Raw genomic sequence first — 27,368 nt, 5'->3', positions numbered from 1 at the left:
ATCAAGGTAGGAAGAGACAGAGCTGAGGTTTGGGGCCCGGCCTGGCTGCTGCCAGAAGCCAGGCCTACCCGGCAGGCCTGCTCTGCATCCGGTTAGGGGAGAGAAGAAGGCAAGACGACAAGATCTAATCGATAACAAGCCAGGAGAAATAGGGATTGTCCCTCGAGCTTGCAGACGAGGAAAATGAGGTGGCTCGAATTTGGGAAGTCACCGGACCCGGGTCACACAGCGAGTAAGTGCCGTTGCTGCAATCCAAGGACCCTGGGGTTCCTGGTGGAGTGGGAGCGGGGAGAGAGGAGCAGAGGGAAGGGTCTGCAGAGCAGCCCTGATTTCCCACTCTCAGGCTTCAACTCCCACAGGCCCCAACCTGTCTCCCCCACCCTGCTGTCCTGCCCCTTCGCCTGGCAGCAGCTCCACCTTGGAATGGAGAAGGGAGGGGCCCAAAGGAGGCCAGGGGCCCACCTGGGCTCAGGCTGTGGGGAAGGAGGGGCAGGCACAGGAGGAGATGAGGGAAGAGAAGAGGGTTTTAGAGACAGGGAGAGAGAGAAAAAGACAGCTGGAGGGAGAGAGGGAGGCAAAGATAGACACCCAGAAGAATAAGAAAGCGTGGGAGATAAAAACAGAGGTAGACGAAGACAGAAAGGCACAGCCACACCAAGGCACAAAAATGATATGCACGCAGAGTTACAGAAAGGAGGGGAATGACAGATGAAGAGAGAGATTTGGAGTGACAGGGCAGATGCAAACAGATGTGTGGACGGGAGAAACCAAGAGAAGCAGAGAGGAGAGGGGCTTGGAGAGATGACACAGGCGGGCAGGCGGTGAGAGGGCGGCATTGCCTCTGAGGCCCGTCTGGGGAGGGCCCCCACATACACCCCGCCCCCGGGGCAATAAGGCAGGGCTGGGAGGCCCAGTCACCATGGGCCACCCCCCTCCCGCCTGCCTGCCTGGTGCCTTGCACTCCAGCCCAGCCTGCCCCAGCCTGCCGCAGCTGCCACCACCACCACCGTGGGCCCCGGAGCCCCAGCCCCAGAGCCCGTGAGTCTGGGAGGGAAGGGGAGGTTCCCCCCGCCCCCCCCAGGCGGCACCAGACAGACAGCACCAGGCCTCCTGGGCCTCAGCACCATTTCTCCCTCGGCTCTGTCCTTCTAGGCTCGGGTGGGGGCTATCCCTTTCTCTCTGCCCCTCCAATCGGCTGCCCCCAACCTCAGTGACCTCTGACTCCAGCTTCTGTCACTGAGTTCAGCCCTCCACCTCCACCCCTGCTGGCCAGGGTAGCTGAGGGCACTGACTCTTCCTGTGACCAGCCCCTCCGTCCCAGTTCTGTCCAGTTGTCCTTCCAAGACACAAGGGTTCAGCAGGGCGAAGTCCAAAACACCATCCCAGGCAGAGCCCCCTCTGCACCCTGGGGAACCTCTGAAGGGCCCATATCCCCCTGGGTGGTTGCTACATGGTGCCAGTCCCCTTTATTGTTCTGCCCTGAGCTGCTGGAGCCTGGCCAGGTCTCAGGTGGGCAAGGAGAGAAAAGCATTCTGCAGAATGAATCTCAGAGTTTCAGTGGCCGACTTAAAACAGGGCCAGCCCATCACCTGCCCCAGCCACAGCCTCTCCCAGCCTTTTCCACATCCTCCTTGGATATGAGAAGCTTCCAGCTGAGACCAGGCCCCTAGGCCACCCTCCCTACCAAAGATTCACTGTAAGGTTTTGGAGGTTGGGGCGCTGTAAGAATGAGGGGATTCTTCCAGGCCTGCAATTTCTCCCTGGGGATAGTCGGAGGGAGAGAGGAAAGGGCATGACCCAGTCCGCCATAGTCTCCCCATAAAGTGACTCGGCCCCTTGTACCTCCTTGTTCTCAGAAGACCCTGGGGCCTGCCCTCTCCCCCTCCAGGCCATGACGATTCTGCGATTAATCATACTTGCACTGGTGACAGGTACAGTGGGCGATTAATCATACTTGCTGGTGCCAGGTACGGGGGGTGGGGCGGTGAAGGGGAAGGGCATGGGCCTCCCTCCCTCTGCGACCTCTAGAATCCCCCAGCCCTCTCATTCTGGACATGGACAGGGCTCATATTCAAAATACAGAGTAACCCAGATGGCATCTGAATGGATGTATGGGTCATAATGTGTCCTTCCTTTATGGTGGAAGCCCTTCAGGTGCTAGAAGGGGGAGAGGTCAATGAGAGTCCCAGGGGAGGGACCAGGGCTCCCGGGCTGGAGTGGTGGTGGTGGTGGTAGGGGGGGTATTCAAAGAGCTCAGGACAGTGGCTAGTGGCCAGCCGTGATGGAAGGATTTCAGACATCTATCATCTGGCCCGTCCACACAGTGCATCCCAGCGGGACCCCAGGCCCCAGCACAGACACTCACCCCCTCTCTCCTGGGAGTCCTCTCATGCCTGAGCCCCCTCTTGTGCCCCCACCCTCTGCAGGGCATGTAGGGGGAGAGACCAGGATCATCCAGGGGCACGAGTGTCTCCCTCACTCTCAGCCCTGGCAGGTGGCTCTCTTCCAGAACACACGGCTGCTGTGCGGAGCGACGCTCATCGCCCGTAAATGGGTCCTGACTGCTGCCCACTGCCGCAAGCCGTGGGTGCGGGGGCTGGGGCGGGGCCGGGAGGGGGCTGGAGACGGGGAGATGGAGGGAAAGAGGCTTGGGGATGGGGAGAATGTGGTTGGGGTGAGAAAAGTGGGGTGGGGTTAGCACTGATGGTGGGGGGCCGCTTGGGGTTGAGGAGGAAGCATGGAGGACGTTGGGACTGGGTGCGGGGCTGCGTGTTGGGTTGGGGTGTAGCTAGGAAGGGGTTTCAGTGGGAGCCAGGGGTGAGGTTGGAAGTGGAGGTGTGACCCTTCATTCCCTCCCGTGCACTCAGGTCTCCCCCTCCCCCACTGCCTCTCGCCCCACCCCCTGTCTCCCCCCAACCCTTGCACCTCTGACCAATGGCCTCTCCCACCTCAGCCAATACACAGTTCACCTGGGGAAGCACAACATCCACCAGCGGGACCGCTACACGCAGATCCGCGTCGCCACGGAGTCCTTCCCGCACCCAGACTTCAACGACAGCGTGCCCAACAAAGACCACCGCAACGACATCATGCTGGTGAAGATGGCGGCGCCAGCCTTCATCACCTGGGCCGTGCGGCCCCTCACCCTGTCGTCCCACTGCGTCTCTCCGGGCACCAGCTGCCTCATTTCTGGCTGGGGCAGCACGTCCAGCCCCCAGTGTAGGAGCTCCACCGGGTGGGGGCGTGGTGGGGGCAGGGGGCCGTGATTGTGGGAGGGTGGAGGGAACCCTGAAGTGAGTCCTAGTGTTAAAAGAGGGGGCTGCACGGGGGTGTCAGGAGTAGGATACGTTGAAAGGGGGGATGGAAAGGGCCGGGGCGGCGCAGGCGGTGGAGACCCAAGTGTGGGCCTCGGAGTCATACAGACGGGAAGTGCGGTCCCAGGTCCATACCTGCTGCCGTAAGACCTTAGCCAAGAGGCTTCACCTCTCTCAACCTCGGTTTTCTTCTCCTTAAAATGAGCCTTAACCACGCCCACCTAATGGGGCTGAATGGGAGATAATGCTTATAGAGCAACTGAGAACTTACTCTATAGCTGTTGTTACAAGCAAGAGAGATGAGCTGGCCGTACGTGAACACGGGACCGGATTCAGGGCAAGGCCCCGGGTGGGTGCGGGGTGCAGAACCAGCTCTGGGGAGAGGGAGCAGAGCCAGGAGGCTGGCAGTCTCCACACCCCTTGCTGACGTTTCCACAGTGCACCTGCCCCACACCTTGCGCTGCGCCAACATCACCATCATCGACCACAAGGACTGTGAGAACGCCTACCCTGGCAACATCACAAACACCATGGTGTGTGCAGGTGTCCGGCAGTCCGGCAAGGACTCCTGCCAGGTGAGAGGGCGGGGCCTGGGTCTCCAACCTCGACTGTGTTTTCACCCACCTCCACAATCTCATCCCAACCCTAACCTATCCCCCTAACCATTTTCAACCCTAACCCCATATTGGCTCCTACCCATAACTGCAGCCTCACCTCCGATCCACCCCTCAACGTTCACCACACTCCCAACGCTAACCCCACCTCCTGCCTAATGCCATGCCCAACATCGTCCCCCTCCCACAGCCCGCATCCTCTCTGACTAGTTTTCTCTCTCCCCACCCACAGGGCGACTCTGGAGGTCCTCTGGTCTGTAACGGGTCTCTTCAAGGCATTATATCCTGGGGCCAGGACCCATGTGCTATCACCAGAAAGCCTGGTGTCTACACGAAGGTGTGCAAATACGTGGACTGGATCAAGGAGACAATGAAGAACAATTAATTAGCCAGGACCAGCTCACCACCCACACCAGCACCCCATCCTCACGTGATGGTGTGGTTCCCATTCATTCTCTTCATCATGAAGCCCAAGCCATGACCCCTTTACATGCTCTCTTTGGGCTTCCTTGACTAGCGAGATGCTACAGCTTAATAAGCAGCCTCATACTAACCTGGGACTCTGAGAGTGAGTATCAATCAATACCTGTTGGGTTCACTGTTGTAGCCCCAGCCCCAAAGAGAGTCCTGGCACAAATTTTATGCTAATAAACACAAATCTTTTGAATGCTTACTGTGTGCCAGACCCTGGACCAAGGGCTTTTAGATGTGTCAATTAACTGAACCTTTGCAAAAACCTGATGGGGTCAGCGTAATTATAACACCTACTCAGCAGAGGAGGAAACTGAGGCACAGTGAAATGAAGCACTCGCTCGTGGCCACACAGCAGGAAGTAGAATAAGCAAGGAGTTCTGAAGCAGGGTGACTTCTTAACTACTGAGCCATATTGACTTGGTACTCAGTTTCCTCACCTGTTGAGTTGTGCACGCAGAGAGCACGAGAGCACGTGAGGTCAGTGTGACTACACTAGTGAAGACAGAGCACAGGGGAGCTGCCATTGTCTTGTTTCCAGCCTCCATGATACGTAGGTGGTTCCCCTAGAGCGGTGCAGGCCAATCCAGCAGCCGCCAACCACAGGTGACTGTTGAAATTAAAATCCCATACAACCAGAAATGTCATTCTTTGGTCCCACTTGACACGTACCGAATGCACCATTGACTGTCCTGTTGGATGTCACTGATTGGACGTTGCCATTGGTGCAGAAAATGCTATTAGACAGTGCTGAGCTGGACAACCTCTGGAATTAATTCACATCTCGCTGGAGAAGTTGCTGGGCAAAGAGTCCAGTGCCCAGGCTCTTTTCCAATGTTCTTCTTCCCTCGCAAGAGAGGTAGCTGGCATGAGGGGTAAGAGCCCAGAGTGGGGACCGGGGCCTCCTGCTTGTTAGGTGGACTTGCTCTGTGACTTCCCATGAGGCACTGCCCTCTCTGAGTCTCCCATTCCTCACCTGAAATGAGGAAGTCAGCTGAGGAGCTGATGACTCCTCTTGTAGCTTCCTATGACTCATGGGCCTGCATGTCACCTGAAGACACACAGATGACAGGGAGGATGTGCAGTGACCACACACGGGGATGACATGGAACCTCCCCCGCAACACACATGGGGGCTGGTCCCCTGGTCCCTGGGGCACACAGTGGCCGAGCCCACCGCTCTGCCTGTGGGGCTGGACTCAAGCCCAGAGCATCCCTCTGCGCCTCCGTCTCTGCCTCCTTCTCCTCCTTTGCCTCCCCATCTTCCTCTCTCTGTTTCTGGGTATCTGTCTCTGTGGCCCCCACTGTTTCCTTCAATCTCTCCTGTCTCTCTGCCTCCCTCCCTCCCTGGCAGCCTCCTGGCTTTTCTTACGGGATCACTCCAGGTATGCATTTCCCTGTTTATCTTCTTCTCTTTTGCTCATGATCACCTCTCTCCCTGGGAGACACTGTGCCCGCCACCCTCGGGCTCCCTGGGCACCCTCTCTCCCCACCTGGAGAGATTTCTTGAAGCGAGAGACCTAGGGACATCCTAAATGAAGCCCAGCTCCAAAAAGGGTGTTTCGAGCAATGGGAGAAGGCTGTATTCCCTGGCCGCTCCCAGAACAGGAATCTGGGGCCCAGGCTGGGTGCCAGCCGCACCCACGGTAATAATTAGGGAGAGGGAAAAGGTGGGGGTGAGGCCCTGGAGGGAGGGTGGGGTAGTTTCCGGGCTGTGTGAGGTTAAAAGGGAAGGCCTGGCCAGGGGTCCCTGGGCAGAGGATCCTGGCAGCCTACAAGGCAGGGTAAAGGTCCTTGGGAGTCCCCTCCCTCCTTCCTTTTGGTGACTCTCAGGTGAGGCGGAACGCACATCGCTATGGTTGGGGATCCTCAAATCGCGGGCAGGAGCTCTGCTTGAGCCTCGATTTCCCTTTAGACCCCTACCCTACTTGTGCAGAAGGGTGAAACCCCATGCACCAAGAGGCTAGCAGCGGGGCAATACCAGCCAGGAGGGAGGGCGCTCCCTTCGGCTCAGGGAGGGCGGGAGGACGCAGCCAGGGGCATCATTAGGATAATTGCGCCCCTTACCGCTGTTTCAGCTGGAATCGCCAGTCGGCCCGCCCTGAGGTCGTGGGCCGCAGGTTACACAGTCCCCGCGGGCTGGGGTGGCCCAGGCTAAGCGGGAGGGCACAGCGGGATGAGGGTCTTGGTTAGAACCTATTTTAACTTGCTCCTCGCCCCTCAAGCCCAGGTCCCGGCCATGAGACCCCCACAACTCCACCTTTCTGCCGCCTCTGGCGCCCTGGCCCAGGCGAAGCTGCTGCTGCCGCTGCTGATGGCGCAACTCTGGGGTGAGGCGGCTGTTAGGGCTTGGCGGAAGGCGCGGAGACCTGGGACAAGGCGAGAGTGAGCTCTCACCACCAACCTCTGCACTCCGCTCTAGCGCTTGGGACCCCAACACCCACCCACCTACCTGCCCGGAGTAGGCCCCGCCCCAAGTCTGCCACGCCCCTTGTCTCGCTCCGCCGGGGATGCTGCGCCTCAGCCCAGGCCGCGCGCGCGCGCGGATCCACTATCCCACTTTTCCTACTCGGCCTCCTTTCCTCGCCTCTTACTTCACCATTCGCTAATCCTGCCCCCTCACTCCGTTCCGTTTTGTCCTGGTCCTTTCTTACTCCGCCCTATTTTATCCCAAGTCTTTCCTTACAGTTTTTTGTCTTAGCCCCCTTTTCCATCACTTTGCGTTAATCCCACACCTACTCCTCACCTACCTGGCCCAGCGTTCTATCCCCGCCCCTCCAGGCCCACCCAGTTGGGTCCCATTTCTCCACTCCACCCGTCCCCACCTTCTTCCCCTTTCACGCCCTTTTTCCTCGTTGGCTTCCAAAAGGTTCCAGCAAGACCCTTCTCCCTTCCCCATTTTCCGCTTTCTCCCGGGTTTTGGCTGCGCACCTTCCTCCCTCCTACCCCCTGCTCCGTCCCAAGGCCACACACTGACCCCAAACCCAGCCTTTGCCCTGCCCTGCCTGCCCTGATGGCCACCTCCTTCCTCCAGCTGCAGAGGCGGCGCTCTCCAGAAATGACGCGGCGTTCTCCAGAAACGACACGGCTTTGGACCCCGAAGCCTTTGGCGCCCCGTGCGCGCGCGGCTCGCAGCCCTGGCAGGTCTCCCTCTTCAACGGCCTCTCGTTCCACTGCGCCGGTGTCCTGGTGGACAAGAGCTGGGTGCTTACGGCCGCGCACTGTGGAAACAAAAAGTAGGGGAGCGCCTCGGGGATGCCACGAGGCCTCTGTGGAAGCTGGCCTCGAGGTGGGCGGGAAGGGTGGGGGTCGGATGGGGCTGGACTTGAGGGGGTCCGGAATTGTCCCAGCCCGGTGGGGGTCCGTTCTGCAGGGCTTTCTGCAGGAGGAAAGGTGGGGCTGTGCTGTGGCCGCCAGGGGGAGGTGTGATCCTTCTTAGCTTTTCCAGGCGCATCCTGATTCTGCTTGTATTCCATTTAAGTGTAGATAGTTGAGCGCAGCAGACAGAAGTCAAGGTCTGGTGTGGTTAGGAATTTAGAACTAAAAGAAATTATTCATCTCATGAATCCCTGAGGGAGGCGGGAAAGGACAGGCTTGCCCAGGGAGACACCCCCCGCCCCACGGAAGTCAGGGACCCAAACACCTCATGGTTCCTTCCCATGTCCAAAGAATTCAGGTGCTTGGCTCTCCTCTCCTCCACTCACTGTTACTTCGGGCCTAGGAGTCTGTGCCCCCAGTCCCCTCTGCCCCCCAACCCAGGATCCCCAGCCCCCTTCAGGGATCCAGGTGTCTACCCTACTCCAATGCCTGTACCAGCCTCCCCAGGGACTCTATCCAATTTTAGTCTCTGCAAAGGCTTTGCCTCCAGACGGCTCTTCCCTCCCCAGGCAACTGTGGGCTCGAGTTGGGGATGACCACCTGCTGCTGCTCCAGGGAGAGCAGCTCCGCAGAACCACGCTCTCCGTTGTGCACCCCAAGTACCAGCACGGCTCTGGCCCCATCCTGCCAAGGCGGACAGATGAGCATGATCTCATGCTGCTGAAGCTGGGCAGGCCTGCTGTGCTCAGCTCTCGCATCCAGGCCCTGCGCCTGCCCCGCAGCTGTGCCCAGGCCGGGGAGGAGTGCCAGGTCGCTGGCTGGGGCACCACAGCTGCACGAAGAGGCAAGAGCTCGGGGCCTTGTATCTCGGGCAAGAGGGGCTGGGGGTCAAGACTCCTAGTTCTGAGGGAGGAAGGCCTGGGGGCCTGGACCCCTGGGTCTGAGGGAGGAGGGGCTGGGGGCCTGGACCCCTGGGTCTGAGGGAGGAGGGGCTGGGGGACTGGACCCCTGGATCTGAGGGGGAAGGGACTGGGGGCCTGGACCCCTGGGTCTGAGGGAGGAGGGGCTGGGGGCCTGGGGTGGGAACAGTCTGGGTGTCTGGACTCCTGGGTCCTGGAGCACTGGGGCTGGAACCCCGGACAGCCTGGTGTTTTCTCCCATTAGTGAAGTACAACAAGGGCCTGAGCTGCTCCAGAGTCACTATCCTGAGCCGCCGAGAGTGTGACGTCTTCTACCCTGGTGTCGTCAGCAACAACATGATGTGTGCGGGACTGGACCAGGGCCAGGACCCCTGCCAGGTAGGGACCACCCAGGTAGGGTCTCTGACTTGTGGGATGAGCATAGGCAGGTGATGGGAAGGCAGGTGATCCCATCCTTGTCCCCAGCCCTATAGCCACCCCAGGCAGACATCACCCGCATGTCCAGCACTATCCCATCCCTACCCCAGCCTCATCCCCGTCCACAGCAGTATGTCCAGACCTATATAGAAATGTTATTTGAGTCAAAATTTTGAGGATATGCCTGGAAGTGAGATCTCAACAGATTGAAAAAAAAATGCTCTGAAGAATAGAAGTTTCCCAGTTTATTTATTTTTCTTTTTAAAAGATTTTATTTATTTATTTTCAGAGAGGGAAAAAGAAAGGGAGAGAAACATCAATGTGTGGTTGCACGCCCCCTACTGGGGACCTGGCCCACAACCCAGGCATGTGCCCTGACTGGGGATGGAACTAGTGACCCTTTGGTTTTCAGGCCGGCACTCAATCCACTGAGCCACACCAGCCAGGGCTCCCAGTTTATTTAATACATTCAGAATCAAAGGTGAGATGTAAGCAGGTTTCATGAAGTCCACTGGTGGTCAATTAGGGGAGGCAGAAGAAAGTGAAGCTGGGAAATCTCTAGACCAAACCCAAAGTAATGTGGGGAGTTACATGCTGCTTTGACCTTGGTGGGTCCAGGCTGACCTCTGACATGTACAGTACATGGTACAGAGAGGGTATGCGGGCCACAGGACAACCAGGGCTTCTGTGGTCTTGATCTGCTGCCCACTATTGTACTTCTGAGGGTTTTGGAAAAGTAGATTCTCTCACATTTCAAAGACATGTTATCCTAGATGCATAGGAATTTGGGCAGTGTTTGATGAAGATAAAGACTAGCCTTTGCTAAGGCTGATGTGGGTCTCGGATGTGACTACTGGCCATGACCTGCCCAGTTAAGGGTCAGTCATCAGACCATGCTATGTGGTTACTCTAGCCTTACATAGCCCCTTCTTCTTTTTAAAAGATTTTTATTTATTTATTTTTAGAGAGGGGAAGGGAGAGAGAAAGAGAGGGAGAGAAACATCAATGTGTGGTCACCTCTCCTGCACCCCCTACTGGGGACTTGGTCTGCAACCCAGGCATGTGCCCTGACTGAGAATTGAACCGGCGACTCTTTGGTTTGGAGGCTGATGCTCAATCCGCTGAGCTACACCAGCCAGGGCATACATAGCCCCTTTTTCATTCATGTCTCCAAGTCCAACTTTGCCTCCTTCAGCCCATCTTCTCATGCCCAAACCTGTCCTCAGCCCTACCTCCTTCCCATGCCATCCTGAGCCTCATTCCCCTCATCACGCCATTCCTGAGCCCCCAGCCCCTCCCCCTCTCTCTGCAGATCCATCTCCATCCCCTCTCCTGCCAGGTGCTAGAATCTCAGCTCCATCACATCTCCATTCTCATTGCTCAAGCCAACACCCATAACCCAAGTCCAACTCCACCACATCGCACCCCACTTCATACCTAATTCTGACCCCTCCCTCCCCATTACTACCTCAGAACCCCCCAGTGGCAGCCCTCACGTGGGCGTATTCATTGGATCTCTCCTTCCTCCTCCCTGCAGAGTGACTCTGGTGGCCCTCTGGTCTGTGATGAGACCCTGCAAGGCATTCTTTCCTGGGGTGTGTACCCCTGCGGCTCTGCTCAGCACCCGGCTGTCTACACGCAGATCTGCAAATACACCTCCTGGATTGAGAAAACCATTCGCTCCCACTGACGCAGTGGTGCCGTGGTGCCTTCACCCTCTGCCATGCTTCCTGCCCGGTCTCCCCTGCCGCCCACCTTTACCTGCGGACTTCTCTCCTCTTCCCCCATCTTCCTGCCCACTGCTCTTCTCTGCCCACGCTGAAGCCGGAGCACAGGAGGTGGAGGCCAAGTTCCATTCGAGAGAGGCAAGGGAGCTGGCAGTCAGCCATTCTCTGAGCGGAGTCATCAGTCACCCACCTGGGCTTCCTCTACTGTCCCCTGCCTCGTGACCTCGGGCACGACAAGCCAAAGAGCTCTCCGGACCTCCGTTTCCTCCCTCCCGTGGAGAGTGGGGACACAGAAGTGCCTACCTCATAGATGGTCGTAAGGAGACTGATATAACCCGTGTGTGTGTGTATCATTATGGTAATTCCCAGTAAAGCATCAGCACCATGGGCGGTGCGCTGTGACGAAACGTCGCTTGTTGTCACGATGTGTGAACAGGTCCTGGTAAGACGTGTATGACTCTGTGTGCTGGGGAGAAAAGTGCGGGGGAAGTTTCCCACCCTCCCTCCCCACCCTCACACCATCCCCAGCTCCATTCCTGGGGGCTGATGGGAAAATCACTCTGTCCGCCCCGCCTCCAACGTTCTGTGAAGCACCTCTGAGCCACTTCCTCCCTCCTTCCCACTGTTTCCCATGTCCGGGTCCACCCAACACCAGTTCCTCCAGTACCAGCAGGAGCCGGGCGGCTTGAGTCACCTGGTACCTTTGCCGTCCTGGGGCCGCTGGAACCCGAGAGACCTCACTCACCCCGCGCCCACCCCAGCCTCTGGGATCAGGGGAGCCCTCCTCACCTCGGTTGATAGGTTTGTGCAAAGGAGCCCTCTGAAATTCAGGGGGAATTTTCCTGCCCAGCCATTAGGTCCAGCTGCGTCCCCTCACCAGCCGAGAGCTACAATCCCACCCCACCACGTCTCCATCCTTGTTCCTCACCCAAGGCTTGTAACTCAGGTCTGACTCCATCCCCAACCCCCTCTCCAATTGTCTTTGAGATTTGGCTCTGAAAATGTGGGCAAATGGGTTCTTTTCCTCTCTCTGAAACTCCAGTTAGCCTGGATTTTGGAGTGGTAATGTAAGCTGAATATGATTGCAAGAGAAATCTTCCATCCAGCACAGGTTGTTCTTGTTTTCCCTTTCAAACACCAATTTATTGAGCATTTATTATATGGTAGGCCCCATGTGAAGCTGGCAACACAGTGGTGAGTCCCAGGTCCCTGCCCTCACAGACTATGGAAGACTGTTGCACAGGCCCCCCTCCAATGACTCCTCCCCCACTCCCATCAGCACACCCCGGAAACATCAGTGAGGCACATCACACTGGGCCGGGCCCTCGGGGAGCTGCTGGTCAGGTCAAGGTGACAGGCATGCCTTACATTCTTGGCATTCAGGTCTCCACTCAAAGGTCACCTCCTCAAGGAGGCCTTCCAGAATTGCCCTTGCAAAAGGCGTTCCCCCCAAGTCACTCGTTCATCGCTTTCTTTATTTCCTTTGCAGCACTTGTTATAGCTGAACCAGTCTCATTTATTTGTGTACTCCATAATAATCTGCGCCCTCCCTCCTCCCATTCAGTCCATGAGGGCAGGGACCCAATTTATTCGCTGTGGTTTTTTAAGCGCCTGGGACAGCGCCTTGACACAGAAGCCACTCAATACAGTGTTGAATGGAGAATAACAAACTGATCAAAGCTATAACAGAAAAAAGTACAGTGCGCCCCAAGGCGGGGGCAAAGACTCTTCCCAAAGGAGCCAGGGAAGTCTTCTCAGATGAGGAGGTGGTGCATGGGGTTTTACAGGATACCGTATGTTGCCGTGTGTAATGCGCACTCCCCCCACCCCAAATGTTTGAGGGAAAAATAAGGATGCACCTTATACGTGGCTAGTGCCTAAAATACCTTGTATCTCTTCTTGTGTTCTGTAGTTACTTGTTACATAAGATTTCTTGTGCCATAATGTGTTCACAAACAAATGCTCAAGTTACAAAAATCAAGTACCTACATATAAATAAATAAATAAATAAATAATTGAATTAAGCCCTACCTGGTGTGTCTCGGTGGACTGAGTGCCAGCCTGCAAATCAAAGGGTCACCAGTTCGATTCCCAGTCAGGGCACATGCCTGGGTTGTGGGTCAGGCCCCTGGTTGGGGGCATTGTTACAAAAGGCAACCAGTCAATGTATCTCTCACGCATCAATGTTTCTCTCCCTCTCTTTCTTCCTCCCTTCCCATCTCTCTAAAAATGAATAAATGAAATCTTTAAAAAATATATAATTGAATTAAGAAATTAAAATGAAAGTTGGTTGGGTTTTTCTTTCTGGAAAGCTTGAGTCAAAAATGTGGGTGCACATTATACATGGCAAAATGCAGGTCAGTCAGAGTTCACCAGTTACAGAACAAAATGTATTTCTATCACTCATTGTATGACCTTGAGAAAATTATTTGAATGCTCTACCTCCATTTCTCCCCACCCCTTCCTGGGAAGTGCATATGGAAAAGACTCTTGTGAGAAGTAAGTGAGATAGTTTACATGAAATGCTTACCTATCAATATCACCAGGTGCAGAGTAAACAGTCAATAAAGGTAGCCATTAAGATGTCTGTAAGAGCAGTTAGTGTGGCACTTAGCACATAGTAGATATTCAGTCCTTAGTCTCAAGACTTCTTGCCCAGAGTGGAAATGAGACAACTCCAGTCATGGAAGGCCTCTGTAGGACACAGTTAGACATATATTTTCTGAATGCATGCCATGTGCCAGACACTGTTGGGCTTAATAGTGTAAATTGAGTAATCCCCCTACAACCCTGGTTACTATTGCTACTTAACAGGTGAAGTGATGGGGAGAAGCTCAAGTTCACACACCTCATAATTGCCAGCATTGAGATTTGGACCCATTTAGTTGGGGTCCAGGATGCATGATCCAAACTGCAACAGCATTGTGAGGATGCATTCAAAGGGAGCCCAGACCCAGCTTGTTACTCAGGCTTGGGGCAGCTGGAAAAGATCATGAGTGCTCAGGGGAGGAAAAGGTGGACTTTGCTTGAAGAAATCAGAGAAGTCTTCCTGAAGGAGGGGGCATTGAAGTTGGGTCATGAAGGATGAGTAGGAGTTTACCCAGAAGAGAAGGATCTTGAGAAGGACATTCACTCATTCAATTAACATATTCTGAAACCTCCCACCTGAGCCCAGCTGAACGGGGTGATTCTGGGGACTCAGAGATGAGTCAGATCTGGGCTTGGCCCTTCCGGGGCTGCCCACCCAATGAGGGGGGATGGGGGAAGAGACAGCAAGAATGGGATGGTGGGAAGGAAAATGGAGGGGAGAAGATGGGTGAAAAAAAAAAACAAGAAAATGTTCTCCAGACTTAGCCACGATCTGGTGGTAATAAGACAAAGGGAAAAGTGCTGAGTTTTAGGCAGGTTAGCCGCCTGGGTCTTTGTGGTGCTGAGGATGTGAAGAAGGCAATAGTTTACAAGTGTGGTTTCCTCCAGTTGGGGTCACATTTCTCAGCCATCATTGTGTGTCTCTATCTCCATCTCTCTTTTATCTCTTTCTCTTTCCCCATCTCACCACCATCCTGCCTGCCTGTGTGGCTTCTTCCTTCTGAGTCCCAGTTCTCTCTCCCTCCTCTATCCTGATTTCTGGGCATTGCTCCTATACATTGGTCCCAGCTCACCACAGCTGCATTCAAGATAAACTTGCTTCCACCTCAGGGTCTGACCTTAGGGGTTTTCCTCCTCACCCTCTTCCCACTCCTGGCCACAGATTATCCTGTATCTAGATCCTGCATGGAGGGGGGTCCTCTCTTTTTGGAGATACCCAAGGAAAATTCTACATCCTAGGCCCCCTGCCCCAGTTAGCCAAGCCCTGACCCAGCAGGCAGCCATATTTCCCTGCCAGAGGGTCTCCCCGTATGGCCTCGCTTCTCAAGATTTGTTTCCAGGCAAGGCCCCAGGGCTTCCTCCTCCCCCAGTAACATTTCTCAACCCTGATTAATCACAGGGTGGCCCCAGGGAGGAGGAAGGAGATGACATGGCTTACCTTAAAGAAGCAGGGATGTCAGAGCCGGGACCCAGGACCCAGGCACCCAGAGGTCATGAAGCTGGGATTTGTTTGTGCACTGCTTTCTCTCCTGGCAGGTGAGGCTCCGGTGTCCTTCCTACCCATCCTGTTGCTCCTCTCTGGCCCCAGCAGCCTCTGCAGCTTGCCTTTTGCACCCTCGGCCTTCTGTTCCTGCCCTCAGCATCTCTCCCCAGCCCTCCCACCTTGCTCCTTGTTGACCCCTCTGCCTCCCCTCTGTCCCTAGGGAGCAGCTGGGCAGACACCAGAGCCATCGGGGCTAAGGAATGCGACCCCCACTCCCAGCCCTGGCAGGCCGGTCTCTTCTATCGCACCCACCTCTTCTGTGGGGCCACTCTCATCAGTGACCGCTGGCTGCTCACAGCTGCCCACTGCCACAAGCCGTGAGTGACCACTCTGGGGAGGGGGTGGGGATAAAGGGAGGGTGAGGCAGGGGCAAGGGTCTCTGGTAGAAAAAGGAGGGAGCTGTAGGCAAGAAGGCTGAGCCTCTGTTTCTGTTCCCAGAAGCTCAACTCAGAATCACAGAGCCAACTTTCCTAAGTCTAGTTTTATATAATCAGATTCTAAGAGCCTCAGATTCAAAATTTACTCTCTTAGAATCTTAGACTCTGACCCAGAGAAATCCAGAATCTTAGACTACTAAATCTCGGAATCTCAAGATAACCTCAGAGAATTCTAGAATCCATAGATTCAGACACTGTTAGACTCTTACACGTCCAGAGCAGCTCTGCCAATGAAATAGAATGTAGCCATGTAAGTTTTAGTTTTCTAGTACACGCGTTGAAAAAGAGAAACAAGAAAAGATAATTTTAATATACGCAAAAGAATGTTATTTTAATATGTACTTAATGCTTAAATATCTATAAATTCCATAACTTCCTCTTTTTTGTCTGGGCCTTTGAAATTGGACATGTCCTTTGCACAAATGATGCCTCTCAGTTTGGAACAACCACAATTCAAGTGCTCAGTAGCTGTCCTGGATGAGTAGAAAAATACTAGAATCTTAGATTCAGAAGGTTCTGGCTAGATTCATCGGCCATAGATGCTCATGGTCCTACAATCTTTGATTCACCATTCCTAGAATACTGTGATTTGTAGAATTCTAGAATCTTGAAGCAAAAAAATTCTAGAAGGTTATATTCATACATTTCTAGAATTTTGTGGGTTTAGTACCCCAGAATGCTAATATTCCAGATTCTTAAAATCACCAAATTTTAGTTCAGAGAATTCTAGAGTCTCAAACTACTTGAACCCTAGATTTTTAAATTTCCCAAATCATAGATTTAGGGAATTCTAGAGTGAGGATGTTCTAGTCTAATTCTCCAAAAATATTAGAAGTCTAGGCTCATTAAGTCATAGGTATAATTCATATAATTTTATTACTATTATTACCACTAATTAATTTTTATTTTAAAAAAGATTTTATGTATTTATTTTTAGAGAAAGGGGAAGGGACGGAGAAAAACTTTGATGTGAAAGAGAAACATCGATTGATTGATTCTTGTACCTGCCCTGACCGGGGATCAAACCCACAAGCCAGGCATGTGCCCTGTCTGGGAATCGAAATGGCAACCTTTCACTTTATGAGAGGATGCCCAACCAACTGAGCCACACTGATCAGGGCAATTACTTTACTTTTTATTGCATTTTTCTATTACCATTCACCCCCCCACACACACACACATACCTGTTTCCACCTCCACCCATGCCACCCCCAAATTCAGTAAAATTTTAAAATCCTAGAATTTTTAATTTAGAGAAACTAGAACAGTACAGTCTTGGATTCATAGCATCCTAGAACTTGAGCTTCATAGAATTCTGTAAGTTGTTGATTCCTAGGGTGTTAGAATCCTAGAGTACTAGAATTTTAGATTCTGGACATTCTAATAGAATCCTGGAATCTAAAGACCTGCCTGCCCATCTCTGGGAAGGGGCTGCCCCTCCTGTTCTGATGCACTTCCCTCCAGGGATCAAGCACAGGTGCTGGTAAGGGATGCTATGTGGTAATCCCCCATCATGCACTGCTCCATGCTGGGGTCTCTTTCAGCCCCAGGTCCATATGCCACGCTGGGAGAGCAATGTTCAGATTTCAGCCTGAAGGACAAAGAAGGAGAAAAGCAGAGATATGGAAGTAGAAGGGATTCAGGGCTAAGAACGAGTTGGGATAGGGGAAGGGCTCGTTTTCCAGAAAGAGAGCCGAGGCAATACAGCGACAGAAAGGCACAGAGGTAGAAATAACCACACACTCCTCACACCTGGACCTCTCAGGTCACTGGCCTGGTCCCTAATGAGAGAACAGAGGCTGGGGGGTGGACCCATAGACCCTCAGAAAGTCCTCCGCTGCCCAGGGCATAGACCCAGAGCACAGCGAGCAGCCTGGAAGTGCAGTGAGAGAGGGCTTAAGGTTAGGTTTCAGGAGGAAATGCATTGAGGGGTGATGAAATGCCTGAGGATGCAGACGATCCCAAACTTGGGGATTTTCCATATCCCATCCCCCTCCCTACATACACGCCGGAACACACTCCCAGCCACTCCCCACAGAAGCCACCAGACCTGTGGGGGCAGGGGTGGAGCTGTTTTTGTGTTGTAGGTGGAGTCCCCATGTGCCTACATGGTTCCAGGGGACCCAGTTCACCACTAAAGCTCCAGGTGCGGCAAGGAAGAAGGTGGCTCACTTGGCATGGACCTAGGAGAAGGTGTGAGTTTTGGGAGGAGAGCTGCAATAGCAGACGCTGTCAAAGGGACAGACTGGGGATCAGAGGCCCAGAGACAGTGTGTGTCTTCCTTAAAATAACACAGCACTCTTACATCACACATATGATGGGGTGCCAGAGAAAATAGGTAGCTTGTATAGAGTCACGCAGCACCCTGGTGGACATTCATCTTGACCCCTGAGGCATGTCCCAACAGGTATCTATGGGTCCGCCTTGGAGAGCATCACCTCTGGAAATGGGAGGGTCCAGAGCAGCTGTTCCGAGTCACGGACTTCTTCCCTCACCCTGAGTTCAACAAGGATCTCAGAGCTCAAGACCACAACAATGACATCATGCTGATCCGTCTGCCTAGGAAGGCACATCTGGGACCTGCTGTGCAGCCCCTCAACATCAGCCACACCTGCGTCTCCCCAGGCACCCAGTGCCTCATCGCAGGCTGGGGGGCCGTGTCCAGCCCCATGGGTACAGCCTCACCCATGACATACTCTCTTACACCTCATATGGAGGGTCTAAATCCTTCCTCTTCTCTTTCTGCCTTTTCATCTCTATCCACTATCTGTCTACCTGTCTGTCTATCTATCCACCCATGTATTTCATCAAATCGAAGATGCTATAAATTATAAGGTGCTTCATTATTTCACAACCCACTGAGAATGACAGGAAAACAGTCCCATTGACCCTTGTGTGACCCACTTTCTAGAGGACACATCTTGATTTCAGGATGCTTAAATGTAAAAATATATGTATCTTAAAATCAAAATAAGTCCTACACATCTCAGAGTCACCAATCAACAACCCATTAGCCAAATTGGCTTCCCACATGAGTGCTGGTTTTCAAAATGCCTTCATAAAAAAAGGCCGAAATTTGTCGCTGTTAGCATCTAAAACTTGGGAGCTTTTACATAAAAGCCAAGTTTTGGGATTCCCTCGGAAAGAACGGGCAATCCTGGGCCTACATTCCTGAAGGAGCAGCCACTGTTGGATAGAGTGGAGGTGGCACCTGCAGATGAAACCACAACTTCTGCTTCCCCATGAAGCCCTTGGATGCACTTGAGTTTGCATCCATACATCATATACATGGATATATATGGTTAGGGTTATATCTATACACATATATGTATATATATGGTTAAGGTTACATATCTTTATCTATCTCTAGATGCTGTAACTCCCTCTATCTCTGCCAAATATCTCTAAATCTTTATCTCTATGCCTGTCAATGACCTCCCCCCTGTAAATATTGGGGGAATATCCTTCCCTTTAATCCATGGGCTGTCACTGGATATCTTTGGGCCCATTTCTATTTTCTCATTGCCTCCTCTGAGAATTTCTTTCCTCTTAGAGGTCTCTCGCTCCTGCTATAGTCTCTATTTTTCTCTAGGCAAATTATACATGTGTCCTATTGTTTCTTGGCTCTCTGAATCTTTCTGTCTCCCTCTCTCCCTTCCTCTGTCCCGCTTCCTATACATCTGTTTCTCTTTTATGCTGTGATTCTCTTTGTCACCTGCCTCCTGTTTCTTTCTTGCAGAATCTTTTTTTAAGATTTTATTTACTTTTATTACTTTACTAAAGATTATAGACAGAGGAGAAGGGAGGGAGAAAAAAAGGGAGAGAAACATCAATGTGTGGTTGCCTCTCGTGTGCCCCCTACTGGGGACCTGGCTTGCAACTCAGGCATGTGCCCTGACTGGGTATCGAACTGACAACGCTTCGGTTTGCAGGCCCGCACTCAATCCACTGAGCTACACCAGCCAGGGCTCCTTCTTGGAGGATCTTATGATATGGCTCCGTGGATCTTCCTTAAGGAAGGACGGCGGGTGTGCTGAGTGAAATGGGTGCAGCTGCTGACCCTATGTGATCTCCTTCCCCAACAGTGCAGTACCCACTCACGCTGCAGTGTGCCAACATCAGCATCCTGGAGCCTAGACTCTGCCATCGCGCATATCCAGGCCACATCACCAAGAGCATGCTCTGTGCCGGCCTGTGGGAGGGGGGCCGGGGCTCCTGCCAGGTGAGAAGGAGGCTGCATATCCTTCTGGGACACCTGGGACATCCTGAGAGAGGATGGGACCAGGATCAAGAATTCTGGATCTAAAGGAGGAGGGAGCTGGGGACACGGGGTCTGGGCTCTAAGTCCGGGGGGGAAGAGGGTGCTAGGGACCCAGAATGCTAGGTCCAGGGGAGAGGTGGAGACAATTAACTTTTTTGACTCCTGAACCTGGGGGACGAGGGACTGGAGACCTGGATGTCTGGGTTTGGGGCTAGTTAGAAACTGGGGATTCCGGGGAAGGAGTTAGTGGCCTGTGTTGTGTCATAATTAAATTGGCCTAACAGTTTCTCTGCTTTCCCCCGCTCCTCTCGTGTACAGGGTGACTCTGGGGGCCCCCTGATTTGTCACGGGACCCTGTCTGGTGTGGTGTCTGGAGGCGCGGAGCCCTGCTCCAGACCCAAGCGCCCCGCCGTCTACACTAGTGTATGCCACTACTCGCGCTGGATCAGAAAAACAATGAAGGAAAACTGAGCCCTCGTGCCTTGGACGACCTCGAGAGGAGAGCGGGCGTAGGGCAGAGAGGCTCCAGCCTCCGCTGTTCCGGAGAAGCTTTCTGGGTATTTAGAAGGTTTGGCGCAGAGAGAAACCTCCACCCTCCTGGCCCTGTGGAACAGCCTCAGCTGGCGGTCCTGCCGCAGGCACTGAAAGCCGCCAAATAGCTCCTCCCCTCGGAACTTTGCCCAATGAGACGTCCCTGCTTGGACTCCACCCCGTGTGGCCCCGCCCCCTTACGTCAGGGGCTCTGGAGCCTCCCCTAGTGGCCCACAGGCTGGCTCTGGCTCCGCCCCTCTTGGCCCGGCTTTTGGGGGTTTGGGGGGTTCTGAGTTTGAATGCTCCCCGGCACCGTCTGGGAGAAGTGCAGGGGAGGGTCTCGATCTCTTCAGATCCAATGGATGATTTTGCAATAAAAGCGAGGAGCCCTTTCTTCTCTCTGCCTGCGTTGTGGGGTGAAGGAAGGGCAACAGGTGGGCGGAGGAGGGCAGACGGGGAGCCGCCACCGCGTTCAAGTTTCCTTTGAACCTTTAGTCGGTTCTGCCCGAAGTCTTCCTGCATCAGCCCTATTGCAGCAGGCCTCCTGGGTTCTGCTCAGGCTGGTCCCATCACCCCCAGGGAAGGGGGAAACCAGGTCACCGCACCTCCCAAACCTGCCTTCCCACATCGCGGAGCTCTCGGGGGACAGCGGGCGGGTCCGATCCGCCCTCAGAGGTCGGGACCGAGAAGACTCGCCTTTCTTCTATTCGGGGTTATGGGCAGCAGCTCCCCTCCTTTCTCAGTCTCAAAGTCTGGGCCTCAAGCCCACTCATCTCTTGAATTCGGGAGTCCGGACCCCCACCCCCTCCTCATTCAAACCCCGGAATCTAGGATACCATCCTCCTCCTCTTCTCTGACCCAGGATTCAGCGTCCCCAGCCCTGTCCTCCCCAAGATCCAATTGTTGGAGCCCCTACACCTTCCGATTGAGACCCAGGAGTCACAGAACTGAGCTCCTCCTCCTTGCCCCCCTACCCCAAGATTCCAGCTCCCTTTCCCTCAAGAATTTCCTTTGAGCCCCTCAAACCCTCCTCACTCAAACCCAGGGATGCTCAGTCCAGCTCCGGCACAGGAGGAGGCGGAGCAGGAGGCGGGGATTCCCAGTTAAAAGCCTCCAGATTCCTGTACCCGGCAGACAGCTGAAGTATCGGGGCCTGTTTGCTCTGGGTCCGAATCAGTAGGTGACCCCGCCCCTCTGGACTCTAAATTCTCAGCTGCTTGCATCTGGCCCTGGGGCCCCTCCTCCTTCAGGCCCCGGACTTGAACCTCACAGCCCTTTCTCTGTCAGGACCCAGGAATCTGAGCTCCCGACTCCTCTTCCTCAAGATTCAGGAGGAGTCCAGGATCCGAACTCCCTTCTTCCTGGGAACGTAAAAATCCAGGACCCCAGCACCTTTTCTCCTCATTTTCCAGAATGTAGGGTCACACCCCTTTCTAACTCAGACCTAAGAATCTGAGTCCTAGCCCCTTCCTCCTGCAGGGCCCTGAAGAACAATTCTGGATGCTCTGCTCCCTTCCCAATCCCAAGATCTTACTAAGATTTCAGCCCCCTCCCTCCTCACCTCTCAGCCCTTGTGCTCTCCCTCTCCCAGACCCCAGCATGGAACACCCACTACCTGCTGCAGTGTGCACCTGGATGTTCCTGTTTTTGCTGTTGGAAGCCTGTGCAGGTGAGGAGGGCTGGAAGGCACTGGTGGCAGGTGTGAGCCTGTGAGCATGCCGTGGTGGCTATGCGGGTGCATGTGGTGGGGTGTGGGGTGGGTGAAGTGTGCAATTGCATGAGGGGGCTTCAGCAAGCTTGCTTTCCTAGGGGGGGTGGAGCTGGGGCACTGGTGGCAGCAGGTAGTAGTGTCAGGTTATGCTGCAAATTGGCATGAGCACACCAAGCCTGTAGGGCTGCTTTTCGGGGGTGCAGATACACACGGGAGTGTAGAAGCATGTGGATGCATGTGGAAGTATGTGAAAGCACGCTTGGGTGTGTGACTCTGTGTAATGAGGCATGGGCTTCAGTGATTGTATGTGTGTATTCGTGTGGCATCATGTGCAAGCCAGGAGCCCCACACGTGAGGGTGTGTGGACACATGAGGAGGCAAGCAGAGAACTTGGGTGTGTCCCTTTGAACCCACAATGGTGTTCCTGCCTCCCACTCCCCGCTCACCCATGCACCTTCCTGGGGTGGGGAGTAGTGATCCAACCTTCTCCTATCCAGCTGCAGGGCACTGGAGGGCACAGGAATCCAAGGTGCTGGAGGGCCAGCAGTGCAAGGCCCATTCTCAGCCTTGGCAGGTGGCCTTGTTCCAGGGCAACCAGCTGCTATGCGGGGGTGTCCTCATAGATGACAACTGGGTTCTCACAGCAGCCCACTGTGAAAAACCGTGAGTGGATGCCTGGGGCCAAGGTGGGCTGGGCCTGGGGAAAGAGGAGGCGGGGGCTTCCCCTCGGGAAGGAGAGACCTGGGGACCCGGACTCTAAGAGAGGAGGTGTGAGAAAAGAGGGGGCTGAGGGACTTGGACTTCTGGGTCTAAGGGAGGAGGGCTGAGGACTGGGACTCCGGGATGTGAGGAGGGGTTATAATAATGGGACTGGGTCCCAAACTAATCCCTATCCTTACAGGAACTACACAGTGCACTTGGGAGATCACAGACTGCAGAAAGGGCCAGAGCAAGAAAGGGCTGTAGCTCAGTCCATCCCACACCCCTGCTTTGACAGGAAGAGGGATGATCACAAGCATGATCTGATGCTCATTCGACTATGTGGGCCAGCATCCCTCGGGAACAAAGTGAAGCCCATCAACCTGACAGATCACTGCCCTCAACCTGGCCAGAAGTGCACCATCTCGGGCTGGGGCACTATTTCCAGCCCCCAAGGTAGTGGGAAGGAAGGAGGAGCTGGTGGGCCCCTCGGACTCCAGACCAGTGGCAAAACTTTACCCCTAGAAGGAGATAAGGAAGGGATGGTGACTGTGAGGCTGAGATTTACAAGTGGCCCAGATTAGGAACCTTGAAGGCTAGAATATTTTTTAAAGATTTTTTAATTAATCAATTAATTAACTTTTAGAAAGCAGGGAAGGGGGAGAGAAAGAAGAGGAGAGCCCCATCAATGTGCAACAGATACATCAATCAGTTGCCTCTCACATGCCCCCAACTGGAGACCTAGCCTGCAACCCAGGCATGTGCCCTGACTGAGAATCAAACTGGCAACTTTTTGGTTCACAGGCTGGTGCTCAATCCACTGAGCCACACCAGCCAGGGTGAAGGCTAGAATGTTAATAGGAGTGATGGGAGAAAGAACTAACACTGTTAAGCAGGGCTCAAAAATAGAGATGGATGAATGAATGAATGAATGGATACATCTCTGCTTTACAGCAGAGAATGACATGTGAGGCCTTTGTTGTACAGGATTTTATACAATCTCATTAGTAGACTTGGAATACAAAGGATTTGCAGTGGCCCCCAAAGAAACAGACTTCTCAGCAATTTTCCCCTCTTGAACCCAAGATTCCTGGGCCCAGATCACTCACAGTCCAGGCCCTTCCCACCTCAGGACCCACTGTCTAGGTTTCCAGCTCCCTCATCATTCTGGACCAAAACCTCTGGACCCCCACTGAGGTCCTCCCTTAGGAACTTTGGGGTCCAGGTAGCCTCTCATCCTGCTTCACAGTGAAGAAATTGGGGCCCATCTCAGAGAGGTGATGTGATTCACCAGGAAGCAGCAAAACCAGGATTGAGGTCCCTGATTCTCTGACTCTCACTTCTAGAGAGACAGAGGGATGATGGGAAAACCCACCTGTTCATGCATCAGGTAGATCTTAGAACCATGGCTCTTTCCCCTTGTCTCTAGACAAGTCCCTTTCCATCCCTCAGCCTCACTTTCCTCATCTGCAAAATGGGGATAACTAATGAATAGATTTTTAAGCTCCATAAGTGTTTTTGTTATATCTATTTTCTTTATTGGGTGCTCCTAGTATTCAGGGTGGTGCTCAATAAGTATTTGTTGAATGATTATGTAGGTGGGTGAATTAGGGAATGAATGAATGCATCCCTCCTTCCAAAAGCTTCTGTGAAGATTCAATGAGATGTGAGCATATAGCTTCTGGTGCGTCGAGGTGCTAGATAGACATTTTCCCCATCAAGTATGTTGCCCAAAGGCTGATAAGAAAGATGAATTCCACTTCCAGGCCTTAATTCAACACTTACTGGTGAAGATCTGTCAGGCCCCAGGCACTGTACTGTATGACTCCCTGTCCTTATGGAGCTGCATGCTCAGCTGGGAAATTAGACAATAAACAAACACATATAACATGAAATATGAGGTAGAGTTAAGAGCTATAGTGAAGTATTATGGATGGTAAGAAGATAGGGAGTGATGCCAGGGTGTTTTAATGAAAATGGTCAGAAAAGGTTTCTAGAAGGAGGCGACATTTGGGAGAAGTAGAATTTAGCTGAGGTCGAGAACCTGGTGGTCTGGGGGTGGGAAGACTGGACAGAGGGATAGAGATATAACAAGAGAGCACCTGCATGTCCTCCAGTCTCCTGATTCTTAATTTGAAAATTACTCAGGGCAAGAAACAAAAGGTAGAGTCCAATGATCCCACTTGAGGTGGAGAATAGGAAACAGCAGGGACCATGGTTTTGTTGGATGTGGTGAGAAGTCTGTCAGAAACCTCCCTGTGCACCTGTGGGTTCGCAGAAGGGAGGTCAGTCCAGATGGGAATGGTGGGAAAGGGTAGCTCTTTCTGGGAACTTACAGCCTCTACCCCCTCAGAGAATTTTCCTGATGCCCTGAACTGTGCACAAGTGGAGATCTTTTCCCAGAAAAAGTGTGAAGAAGCCTACCCTGAGGAAGTCACAGAGGGCATGGTCTGTGCAGGTGACAGCAACGGGGCTGACTCATGCCAGGTGAGTGACTCCCTAATTAACCAGCTTAAATTACTTCTGAATTAACCAATCTGAAACCTCTTTCTTCCCTCCTCCTTTACCCCATGTAGAGGCTGAAAGCATGGCAGCCAGTGACCCCCAAGAGTTAGCACACACAGAGGTCACTCCCATCTCTATAAAGTGGGAAGAAGATTCAGAGAAAGCCACACTCCCCCAGCAGGTCACACAGTGCAGGGATCAGAAGCGTTAAATAGCCATCGTCATTTTCTTTGGAACCCTGGTCTGCAGGATGAGGTCCAGGGACGGGGCAATTAAAGGAGGTGCAAGGAGATGCCCGTGAGGGAGAGAGTCTGAGGCTGGACCACACACGACCTTGTGCTCCCTGTCTGAGGGTCAGTCCCTGATATTTGTGCTGATTCTGCCATCGACCAGCTAGTCAGCCACTTCTTTCTGGCTCCTGACTGGGTTCCCTGGCACAGCTGCCTGCTCCCATGATGGGTTTCTTGGGGAGCGATGGCCTATTCTCAGTTTTCAGGGAATGGTGCCATGGACTTCACTGTTTCACTCCTTCAAAGATGCCCCATCCCCAAGATGACCAATACTGGGATTTCCCATAGATATAACACTCTCTTTCCCATTAGCTGCACCTCCAGTCCTCAGGGCTCTCACTGGCTTTGTCCTCTTCACAACAGCTCCACCCCCTTTGTCAATGATTGGCCTCTGAAGACGATGCTCCAATGCGCTCTTCCCCATTGGCCAGGATCATTGTCATTTCATCAGAGCTCCTGCCTTGAAGTCCAGTCTCTCTGGATGGTTCCCAGAGACATTTTTTTCCTCCCTGAGACCCTCCCACTGGTGTGTGTGTGTGTGTGTGTGTGTGTGTGTGTAAGAACCCGTCCCCACTGCCTTGTCTCTGGATTGGACCTGCCAGAGCATTCTCTTCTCGCATTGGTCACGATTTCTCTCACTGTCCTTGGACAGTTTGTTCCCGCCTGCCTTGCAGGCCCCACCCCTCTCTCACCAGCTCCCTCCCCCTAGCCGACAGTTGGGAACCAGGAGGACAATGTTCTTATCCCCAGTGGCTGGAGGGGACCAATTATGGTACAGAGCTGGTACTAGATGCTGCATACAGCTGGGCATCTTGGGTCAAAATCTTCCCCTACCCCCTCCAGGGCGATTCCGGAGGCCCACTGGTGTGTAACGGCGTTCTCCAAGGCATCACTTCCTGGGGCTCAAACCCCTGTGGGCAGTCCCAGAAACCTGGCGTCTACACTAACATCTGCCTCTACCTGGACTGGATCAAGAAGACCATAGGCAGCAGGAACTAAGCCTTGGACAAGCTTTGGATCCCCCTCAATAAACTTAACACCATGGCCTGGCTCTGTGCCTGTCTTGCTTTGGCCCTGCTGGGGGTGGGCAGGGAGGCACACAATAGGAGACCGGATGGGAGGCTTGACAGGAGATCTAGAGAGATCAGGACCCCATGGCCACTCTGGCCATCACCTGTGCCTGCAGGAACCCCTTCTTTCTGGAAGGACTTGGAGCAAGGGGAGGTTAATTTCAGGGGACAGAAGACACGTAAGAGTTTTCTAACACCCAACAGCCTGTCCTGTGAAACACAAGCTTGAAAAGGTTTGTGCTTCCTTTTCCTGAGCAGCTAAATTGTTTTTAACCTTTGGGGGGAGATTCTACTTCCTCCATTGTTAAAACTTTGAGATGCTCAGAGTAGGGTGCAGGAAATATACAAACAGCTTAAATATACATTTGTGAACACCCATGAAACCACCCAGGTGAAGAAATAGGGGATTGAAAGCCCCCAAATGCCTGAAAGACCAACTCCCTGCCCCACCCCTACCCCCAGAGAAATAGCAATCTTTCTCACAGCTCAGAGCTGTCAGGAGGTAACTGCTGCGGTAGAAGGAAGTGAGGCACATCATTGCTGGTGAAAATGTGTAGAAAAATATGTGTGGAGTGGGTAGTGGTGAGGATGTAAATGAATTGCAACAAACTGGAGACCGGGTCCCGCTGGTATCTAGCTCCTGGCCCTTCCAGTGTGTTCCACAACTTTCTTGCCAACAGCCATTTAACTCATCCTGTTGATGCTATAACTCCTTTCCCTACTTTACTGCTTCTGCATTTTCATAGTGTTTGCTCCCTCACGCCCTCCTCCATTTCTCTCTCTACTTTGCACCTTTTAACTTCACCTGCAACCACCACCTGCTCCACTCTCCCAGGATTTCTTTTTTAATTAATTCATTAATTTTTAGAGAAAGGGAGCTACCTTTCTCTAATGAGCTACCTGGCCAGGGCTCTCAGGATTTCTCAGATCATATTTTCAGGAAATAAAATTC

General features: G+C 53.3%; 4 protein-coding genes across 8 annotated transcripts; all 4 read left to right on the top strand.

Annotated features, from left to right (window-relative positions):
• Positions 1–119: 119 nt before the first annotated feature.
• Positions 120–4,601, top strand: KLK11 (kallikrein related peptidase 11). 2 transcript variants are annotated; one of them, XM_045856330.1, is made up of 6 exons: positions 120–232; positions 1,857–1,931; positions 2,427–2,583; positions 2,954–3,219; positions 3,753–3,889; positions 4,161–4,601. In XM_045856330.1, exons 1-6 carry the CDS (start codon positions 184–186, stop codon positions 4,311–4,313), a joined length of 837 nt encoding a protein of 278 aa, XP_045712286.1. In that variant the 5' UTR covers positions 120–183; the 3' UTR covers positions 4,314–4,601. The 2 variants fall into 2 exon arrangements, with proteins under 2 accessions (XP_045712286.1, XP_045712287.1); XM_045856331.1 differs by lacking the exon at positions 120–232 and adding an exon at positions 987–1,038.
• Positions 4,602–6,114: 1,513 nt separating this feature from the next.
• KLK10 (kallikrein related peptidase 10) lies at positions 6,115–11,187 on the top strand. 2 transcript variants are annotated; one of them, XM_045856163.1, is made up of 6 exons: positions 6,115–6,231; positions 6,624–6,728; positions 7,433–7,634; positions 8,286–8,560; positions 8,881–9,014; positions 10,591–11,187. In XM_045856163.1, exons 2-6 carry the CDS (start codon positions 6,638–6,640, stop codon positions 10,741–10,743), a joined length of 855 nt encoding a protein of 284 aa, XP_045712119.1. In that variant the 5' UTR covers positions 6,115–6,231; positions 6,624–6,637; the 3' UTR covers positions 10,744–11,187. The 2 variants fall into 2 exon arrangements, with proteins under 2 accessions (XP_045712119.1, XP_045712120.1); XM_045856164.1 differs by having other exon boundaries at positions 6,142–6,231; positions 6,629–6,728.
• Positions 11,188–14,821: 3,634 nt separating this feature from the next.
• Positions 14,822–20,519, top strand: KLK9 (kallikrein related peptidase 9). The gene is made up of 5 exons (XM_045856449.1): positions 14,822–14,905; positions 15,073–15,229; positions 17,757–18,022; positions 19,435–19,571; positions 19,929–20,519. Exons 1-5 carry the CDS (start codon positions 14,863–14,865, stop codon positions 20,079–20,081), a joined length of 756 nt encoding a protein of 251 aa, XP_045712405.1. The 5' UTR covers positions 14,822–14,862; the 3' UTR covers positions 20,082–20,519.
• A 765-nt stretch (positions 20,520–21,284) lies between these two features.
• LOC123830316 (kallikrein-8-like) lies at positions 21,285–26,391 on the top strand. Of its 3 annotated transcripts, none has more exons than XM_045856414.1 (6): positions 21,285–21,317; positions 21,733–21,810; positions 22,350–22,515; positions 22,754–23,007; positions 24,905–25,038; positions 26,190–26,391. In XM_045856414.1, exons 2-6 carry the CDS (start codon positions 21,741–21,743, stop codon positions 26,343–26,345), a joined length of 780 nt encoding a protein of 259 aa, XP_045712370.1. In that variant the 5' UTR covers positions 21,285–21,317; positions 21,733–21,740; the 3' UTR covers positions 26,346–26,391. The 3 variants fall into 3 exon arrangements, with proteins under 3 accessions (XP_045712370.1, XP_045712371.1, XP_045712369.1); XM_045856415.1 differs by having other exon boundaries at positions 21,294–21,556; XM_045856413.1 differs by having other exon boundaries at positions 21,294–21,810.
• Positions 26,392–27,368: the final 977 nt, after the last annotated feature.

Source organism: Phyllostomus hastatus, unplaced genomic scaffold (genome assembly GCF_019186645.2).
Source record: "Phyllostomus hastatus isolate PE091 unplaced genomic scaffold, TTU_PhHast_1.1 phas_scaffold_1224, whole genome shotgun sequence".
Classification (NCBI taxonomy): Eukaryota; Metazoa; Chordata; class Mammalia; order Chiroptera; family Phyllostomidae; genus Phyllostomus; species Phyllostomus hastatus.
This window is presented reverse-complemented; position numbering and strand designations above follow the sequence as displayed.